We start from the raw sequence: 8,772 nt of genomic DNA on the forward strand, positions 1-8,772 counted from the left end.
TGCACCCCCCCCCCCCATGTGTTTACTAGCTAGAGGAGGCCAGTCTATAGTGAAGCTTGCCCTAGCGACTGCCCAGTTGGTTCTTTTTAGTGGGTTCTGCTCTTTGGGTCAGGTTTTGGGAGCTGGTGGGTTCAGGTGGTAATCTGCCTGCAATTCAGGAGACTTGGGTTCCATCCTTGAGTTGGGAAGATCCCTTGGAGAAGGGAATGGCTACCCACTCCAGTATTTTGGCCTGGAGAATTCCATGGATTCTATAGTCCATGGAGTCGCAAAGAGGCGGACACGACTGAGCGACTTTCACTCAGTTTGGGGGCTGGAAAGAGTGCCAGTACCCTAGAGACCACTACCTGCCAAGACACTCCTGTACAGTTCCAGGACTCAGGCTTTCTCCTCACACCTTCTACTCTGCCGCACCCTCTACAATGAACATCATAAGGTACCTCCAGTCCCTGTCGCCCGGTCAGTCCGAGTGCCTAAGGGAACCTTCGAGAGCCTGGCCCGGGCCGCGCAGGCCAGTGCTCACCGTCTCTGCTGCCACCCCTCATCAGCCCTTCTTCGAGTGGGATTCCGGGCTCAGGCTCCTCCAGGGTCGGGCGGAGCCAGCGGAGGGAGGCCCCGCCCCAGCCCGCCCCGGCCCGGGTGCGATCCGGTGCCGGCGAGCGGCGGGAGATGCTGGAGGTTCGCGAGCCGAAGTGGCTGCAGCTGGCGCCGCGTCTGCCCCGCGTGCCCGGAGCGGATTCTGCCCGCCGCCCCCGTAGCCCTCGGCGCCCCCACTGAACCCGCGATCGCATCCTCCCTGTGACGGACCAGCGCTGCAGGTGCGGGGTGAGCCGGGAGGGGGTGGGCCCCCGGAACGCACGTTGCGAGGTCTTAAGGGATTGGGTCTCTGGCTCGAGGTTTGGGTAGCCGAGTGCGCGGGGGCGCTGCAAGGGCTTGGGGTCCTGGCGCGGGCAGAGTACGCGGGCTCTGCAGATCCAGGGCTGGGCGTGCGGGGTTGGGCTGAAGTTCCCCATCACCTCAGACGGCTCGGGGGTCCCAAAGGAAGCCTCTGAGACTCAAGTCCAGGCCAATCTCCCCTCCTTGTCCCCCATCCCACCCCTCGTCTCGCTGGGCTCCTAATTGTGAAAACAGTAACCTTCCAACATTGAGCTGCCCCAGGGGGTTAGGGGCGAGGGCTCAGCTGTCCCTCTGGACTCCCAGAGCCGCCTCCAGCCCCTCCCAACTGCCCCCGGACCCTCCCCCCCCTCCAGCTAAGCAGTCACTAATTTCCATGACAACGAGAGTTCTTTATGGGCGACAACCTGAAGGGGGCTGGGCGGGGCTGCCGCGGGGTGGGGGAGGAGGCTCAAGACCCTGGGGACCAGCAGCCCCCTAGGCGAGATCCAGCTTCCAAGCCTTAACTCGGGGGCCTCCCCTGGGGTCCAGGGTACGGACCCAGCGCTGCGCGGTGGGGGTGGGGGACGCACATGTTTCTGCCGGGAGGTGCGGGGCTTGGTGCTCACACGTGTGCCTCCCGCATGTGTGTTGCTGTGCCAGCGGGGGCGAGTCAGCAGCACTGGGGAAGGGGGTCAGGGTGGCAGCACGGTTGGGGAGCAGGGCCCCCGGCTGGCAAGGTGAACAATGAGAGAGTGAGACTGCCTTCCCCTGCCTGTAGCATCTGGCAGAGACCCTAGGCTCTCCCAGCCCCCCATAGCTGTGTCAAACTGCTTTTGTCTGCACCCTCTAGGCAGAGCCTGCTTCACCAGGTTCCCTCCGAGGAAGCAGGGCTCTCTGTCCATCACCAAAAGCTCAGTCTGCAGCAGTCCAGCTACTGGCCAACCACCCTCCTCCAAGGGTGGCTTTGAGCCCCCCAAGGACCACCTGCAGGGACCTGGTGTCCTCCCTGTCCCCCATCCCCAGTCAATTCCTGTCAGCTTTAGGCACCTGCTGGGCCCGATTTTCCTCAACTGAGAAATTGGTGTCTCCGCTCCCCTCTGTGTCAGGCTGGGCCCTGGGCTGGAGCAGAGGTCTCTCTCCTTTTCGTTTACAGCATTTGGTAGGGATCCTCCTCCCGTATCAGCTACCTCTTCCCATATCAGCTGCTGGCCCTCCTCTCCCATCCTTGTCCTGGCAGGTGGGCAGTCCTTGCCCTGGGAGAAGGCTACAGAGTCAGTGATCTCTATCCAGGGAAACTGAGGCAGAGTCGGTGAGGTGGGGAGGATGCTGTGCAGTTGTTATCCTGTTTCTAGACTGCTCGGGGTGCTGTTTCTGGCCTTCAGGCAAAATCCACTGTTGGGGAGGGGGGCAGCTGTGGCAGGGAATGAGGCTGAGCTGCCAGAGAGGCCCTGGGGACCCAAGGCCTCTAGGGAAGAGCAGATGGGGGTGGGGGTGGCTGGTGCGTCTGGGCAGAGCTGGGTCAGCTGACAGGAGGGGCTGCAAAGGGAAGCAGCCAGGTCTCCAAGCTTCATTTCCATCCCCCATGCCTGTGCCTTCGACATGTTGGACCTGCCTTACCTAAGCTGCCTTGGTGACAGGGAGAGGGGCTGAGAAACTGTTGTGACCGAGGGGACCACAACAGATGGCCTCTTCCCACACTAAGTTCAGAGTCTAGGGGGATACAGGAGGGGTCAGTCTCAAAGGTCTAGGCATCAGGGGCAGCTCCTGGCCCAGGTGTGCAGAGCACATGGTCATGGAGACCTTAGGGCTCTGCTGGACATCCATAGGCCCCTTCAAAACCCCCAGCCCACCTTTTCTCCTGTGTCCTTGTGCCTGCATCCTTTTTACTATATATGAATTCTTTACCCCCGCTTCCACCGCAGGTTGTGCCTTTGTCTCTCTGTGGCCCTGCCCCTCTTTCCTAAAGTCTCCCAGTTCTTTCCTGATGAAGACCTGGGTCACAGAACACATAGGGAAGGAATCAGGACAAAAGTCTCAGGGAATTCTTGGAGAAGGGGTTTGAATAACACCTCTCCTTACCCCTCCCCCCTTTTAAAAACTTCCATCACCATAGCAACCCTTTACTCCCAAGGCCTTCTCTGCATTTCCGCTCCTCCACTCAAAGGACAGCAGGGCCCCCAGTGGGTTTTCTTTCAGGGGCTCAAAGCTTGGAACCCGGGTGCCTGGAAGGGGTCAGTTGGCTCTTGGCTTAGCCTGCATGTTTGAAGGCTTAACTTTCTGGAGACAGCACTGGATTGTATGCCCACCCCAAGACTGGAGAGCATTCCCCGCAACCCCGCATGCGCTCTCATTAGATGGGAGATAGTCAGCAGCCGGAACTAGTGACCAAGGCCCAGCCAGGGCAGGCCCCTGCCCAGTTACCTAAAGCAGCTGGATGGTAGACGAGAAACTTGACTCTGCCTCCTGACACAGACCTGAGAGCGAGGTCTCTATTTCTACCCATCCTGTGGATGAAATCTCTGCCTCATGCTAGGCAGAGCTCGGACCAAGGCAAGTCGATTACAACAGGAAACCCAGCTCTGGTCCCTGAAAGTAGACAGCAGGGAAGGGGAGAGGGTGCCTGCAGGCTGGTGTTCACAGCTGCCACTAAATCGGGAGGTGTTGCCCACAGTTGTTGGGAGGCTGCTGGAGGCCTCCTGGGCCCCTCCTGGCCTCCCTAGATTTACTGCAAGATCTGGAACCCCACATGGCAGAGGACGAGGGTGGCAGGAAACTCCTGTTTATGGGTATGAAAGGTGGGGCCGGAACCAGGCTGACCCCAGTGGAGGAGGGGCCAGGACTCTGTGGGACCCCTGGACCTCTGGAGGGGCCTCTGTCCCATTCAGGCTTCCCCTGGGCCAGACTTTCCTTAGGCTGCAATAGGGCCGCTTGGGACCCTTTATTACCAAGGCACCCATAGGCTGAGGCTCCATCAGCGTTGCCCGAGGGGTCCAGACCTGAGTAGCTAGGGAATGCTTGGTCCTCAGGCCCCTCAGAGGCTCCCCAGGCTCTGCGCTTCCCCCAAGCTCCCTTGGGACCACCCCCTGTGCACGCCAGTCAGTTTCTCCGCAGAGAATGGAAGGCAGCATGTCTCTAGGGAAATGGCTGCAATGGGACTTCTGTGCCCTCCCTTGTTCCACTGTGAACTTGAGGTCCAGCCAGGGTCCCATGTCACTGGGAGGGAGCTCTGTGCTGTTGGATGTTGACTCTGGGCTGTCCAGGCCTTCTGCCTGGCCTTCTACTGTTCTTGACGATGTCTCAGCTGCTCCTCTCAGCTTTGGGGCCAGGGCTGCCCTTGTTGCAAGCAGGTGCCTGGGGCTTGATACACACACCGGCAGCCTCCTAGGCAGCAGCAGTGGGTAGCAGATGGGAGAGTGGGTGGGGGTGGAAGGGACCAAGATGCTAATCGGAAGCAGGGGCCCTCTTTCTCCTCTCTTCGCCCTGGGGCCAGGTTGCGGGTGGAGGTGAGTGCAGTTAGATGGGTGAAGGGAGGTAGTGACTGGCTGAGATCAGGGCAGCCATGGGAGCGGGGAGGCAGGTGTCCTCCATGAGGCTTCAGGACATGGCTCCAGGTTGATGTGACTGAGCAGAGGTCGCCACGGTGGAGACAGACCCCCAAGACTGGCCCTGGGTCCCTGCAGGTCTGAGTGCATACGCACGACCAGAAGCAGGGCCAAGATCAGGGACAGGCATATACGAAACCTCCCACACTGCATGGCTGGGCAGGGAGCTATTGGCGTGGGGTTAGGGGGAGGTGGAGGTGGTGGAAGTTATCTCAGCAAAGGGCCATGTTGAACCTGGAACCTCAGGATGGTCGCCAACGATCTGTGGCACAAATAACCTTAGAACGTCGGGAATCACAAGGAAAGAAGAGATTTAGCCTTGGTCTTGGCACCCAGCTCACGTGGAGGCTGCTCCACAGGGAGGCCAGGATGGGTAGTGCCCCTGACAGTGCCCACACTTCCTCCACTGTGTGGACACGGTTGAGCTGGCGAGTCACCTATTGTTGGTTGTTTAGGTAGTTGCTGATTTTTTGAATGTTATAAATAACTCTGCCGTGACAAATAGGATACTGATGGGAGGCTTGGGGGGAAGGGCATTCCTGCCAGAGGGAATGGTGTAAGCAGAGCAGCAGAGCTGAGCCATAGGTCCCTTCCAGCCCTCCGAGGGGACCTGCAGGTTGAGGTATCACCCTCCCACCCAGTAAAGGGCCCTTGGATTGCAGTCTGGAAAGGGAATCGCTGCACACCAGAGCCATAGGGGCAACTGACGCAAGCCCCCTCTCTCGGATTGTTAGGCCTTAGAGATGGGTGGCCGGCAGTGGTGGGTGGCCTCGCCTCTGCTCTCAGCTGTGAGAGTGGGATTCCAGCCACATGCTCCTTCCCGGCAGATGCAGGAGCCAGGCTGTGACCACAGTGGCAAAGATACGCAGTCGGGGACAATCTTCAAAGCTTCTCTTGTTTGCCTCTGCAGTACTTCACAAGATGGCTTAAGCCCTGGCTTGAATCATGCTGATGAAAAATGCGTTTCTGTGTCCTGAGCCCAAAGAACCTGGGTGAGGGAATGGTGGAATTTGTTCCCTAATGCAGAGGGCAAATTTGAGGGAGAATTTGCAGGACTGGGTGCCCTGGGAAGCAGGTAACCTCCTCCTGGGAGGAAGCAAGCGCCAGCCAGGGCCGGCCAAGGGGCTTATGTGGGTCCTGGCCTTTGACCCCGGCTGGCAGAGTCCCTCTGAGCAAGCTTCTTCCTCGGGTGGGAGTGTCCTCTCTCCTCCATACCCTGTGGCTGTGAATCACTTCAGGCAGGGCACCTAGGTATTCAAGGCCCCAGGCCAGGCGCTTTGCACAGCAAGTGCTAATCAGGCTGGTGAGAGACCGTGCACAGTCAGAAGCAGAGCAGTTTGAATGCAGCCTTTTGTGTGAAGCGTGTTATCACCCCAGTGTCACACCAACCGGGCATTACGGAGGCCAACTTTGAGTCAGATCTGGGAAGGTCCGGACTCTCTCACCAGTTCTCCTCCTGAGGTTTACCTCTGAGCAAGGGCTGCGAAGGCCTTTTCCTGCGGGTGCGGGCACCAGTCCACCCTGCATCCCAGGTGAGGATTGGGCTGGCAGGGTGGCAGATCCGTGGGGTGCCACGCTCCAGGTGCCAGAGTGCCTGGAACCTAGTGCAGTCAGCTGTGCTCCTCCTTCTGCCTGGAGTAGCCACCCATGGCCAGAGGCCTCTCTCCTGGGACCAATGGCCAGGTCTCCTGTGGGCCCTGGCAGTGAGGCACAACGCAGGCTTGTCTTGCTTTTCCAGAGTGTTACCCCTGCACACCTCTTGGCAAATCCTTTCCCTCTAAGGCCCGGCCTTAATGCTGCTTTTTCCTCAAAGCCTTTCCTCGCTTCTCTACCCAGATGGGGGTTCTCCCTCTGAGGAATACCCCAAGCACTGTGCCTGAATGCAGTATTTATTAAATCAGTAAAAACAACCACAGTACAAATTCTAACAGAAAATGAATGAACAGTAGACATCATCGACTCAATGGATGATGTTTGAGAGAGACAGTGAAGCACAGGAAAGCCTGGCATGCTGCAGTCCATGGAGTTGCAAAGAGTCGGACACGACTGAGCAACTGAACAGCAACAGAATAAATCTGCCCCTCTGACACCCAATTCTTTCCCCCAAAGGGACTCTTATTTTCTTCCAGAAAGGACTTTGCGTGTACACAGATACATAAAGTTTAAAAAATTTACCCCAGTGTAGCACCCTTTACCCACTGTTCTGTCCCCTGCTTTTTCTCACACTGTCTTACTGCAGCACATTTTGATCTATTTTATTCTTTTTGATAGCGATCAAGTATTCGGCAGTATGTAGGGCCATAATTTTTACTCACATTTTTTATTGTGAAATATAACAGAAATCTAGGAATGACCCCAATACATGTACGTACATTTATCCAAATTATTATAAAGCTCAGACCTGTGAAACCACTACTCAGATTCAGAAATAGGTCCTCCAGAATCCCCCCCAATCACAACCTCTTTTGTTTCTCTTAGGAGGTCTCATGCTGTTTACTTCCTAGTGTTATAGCTTGACCAGTATGTCTGTATCCTTAAACAGTATAGCTTAGTGATGCCTGTTTTGAACTCTGTATCAATAGATTCACATTCTATGTATTGTGGTTTTTTCCACTCAACACTTGTATTGGTGAGATTGACCATGTGGTTGGGTAGAGCTGTAGTTCCCTCATTCCCCTCATTTCCATTGTTGTGTAATAATATTCCATTGTGTGACTCTCCCACAATACATCCTGCTGCTGATGGGTATGTGGGCTGTTTCCAGTTTGGGGCAATTCGGAATATTGCAGCCACGAGCACTCTTGTATGAGTGTATGTCCTGCTGCACTAATGTATATGTTTCTGTAGGACGTATATTCAGCTGTGCAATTGCTGGTTATTAGGGAATGTTCGACTTCAGTAGCTTCACCAAACTGTTTTGCAAACGAGAAACTTGCCCTCCACCAGCAGTGCTCATGTTCTTCGCATCTTTGCCAGTGCCTGGCATCTTTAGATTTGTGGAGATGACTCTGACAGGTGGGTAGCTACAACCCCCTTCATCTGTGAAATCACTGAAATTTAAATCAATCATTTGATAAATCTCTTTTTGATTATACATAATGCAGAATGAGTCTAGGATATGTCAGCTTAATATATTTCTCATAAGCAGGGGCTGTTGTAGCTTGGGCAGCCAAGCTAAATGGCTGGAAGTATGGCCAAAAAGGCAGGGCTTGGATCCCAGTCTGACCACCCTCTAGCCCTTCCTGGTGTAGACGCGGCCTCTGGCTTGATCTGAGCCAGGCTGGGGTTTCCCAAAGACAACCTCTACATTGTGCGGAGAAGTGGGGAGTGGGACTGCTGAACCAGACCCCATCCTGTCTGCAGCTCAGAGCCCGGCAATGCCGTTTGGGTGTGTGACTCTGGGCGACAAGAAGAACTATAACCAGCCATCGGAGGTGACTGACAGATATGATTTGGGACAGGTCATCAAGACGTGAGTGCCGGGTCTGTTGGGCCAGGGTGGGCGGGCCAGGGCTGGGAAAAGGGGAGTGGAGTACAGCCCATGCTGAGGCCAGGGCTGAGTGGAGTGCCTGCTGGCTGCAGTGAGGAGTTCTGTGAGATCTTCCGGGCCAAGGACAAGACGACAGGCAAGCTGCACACCTGCAAGAAGTTCCAGAAGCGGGATGGCCGCAAGGTGCGGAAGGCAGCAAAGAACGAGATAGGCATCCTCAAGATGTGAGTGTGAGGCCCTGGGGTGGCGACGGGGAGGGGAGGAAGCAGGGCAGGGCTTCGAGGGCCAGGGACCTCAAGCAGTACCAGCCTCCGGCCAGTGAGTGTGCTGTGGCCCACAGTGGCCACCAAAGCCTCTCTGAGGGGCTTCTCCCAGCTCTAGGGCTTGGCTCTTCTCTCTGCCGCCAGGGTGAAGCATCCGAACATCCTGCAATTGGTGGATGTGTTTGTGACTCGCAAGGAGTACTTTATCTTCCTGGAGCTGTGAGTGTGGGTCTGGGGTTCCAGGAGTCCTTAGTCCTCCCAGGTCTATACCTGCTCTGCCCTCTGCAGCCAGGGCAAGCCCCACTTCTGGACCCTTGGGGTCTCAGGCCCGTGTGCCTTGCCCAGCCAGCTGCCTGGTGTCGGTAGCCTGCCCACATACTCCTGCCCCACCCCCGATCCTGCCCACGCCAGGCTCAGGGGCTGGTGTCCCTCAGGGCCACGGGGAGGGAGGTGTTTGACTGGATCCTGGACCAGGGCTACTACTCGGAGCGAGACACGAGCAACGTGGTGCGGCAGGTCCTGGAGGCGGTGGCCTACCTGC

General features: G+C 56.8%; 1 protein-coding gene across 1 annotated transcript in view; it reads left to right on the forward strand.

The window, feature by feature from the left end:
- The first annotated feature begins 7,855 nt into the window (after positions 1-7,855).
- Positions 7,856-8,772, forward strand: part of CAMKV (CaM kinase-like vesicle-associated) — a 3,222-nt gene continuing 2,305 nt past the window's right edge. Inside the window, 4 exon segments of the mRNA XM_010851842.1 lie at positions 7,856-7,950; positions 8,061-8,192; positions 8,376-8,450; positions 8,666-8,770. Coding sequence (XP_010850144.1) covers positions 7,856-7,950; positions 8,061-8,192; positions 8,376-8,450; positions 8,666-8,770 — 407 coding nt within the window.

This window comes from Bison bison, unplaced genomic scaffold (genome assembly GCF_000754665.1).
Source record: "Bison bison bison isolate TAMUID 2011002044 unplaced genomic scaffold, Bison_UMD1.0 scf7180017864304, whole genome shotgun sequence".
NCBI classification, from domain to species: Eukaryota; Metazoa; Chordata; class Mammalia; order Artiodactyla; family Bovidae; genus Bison; species Bison bison.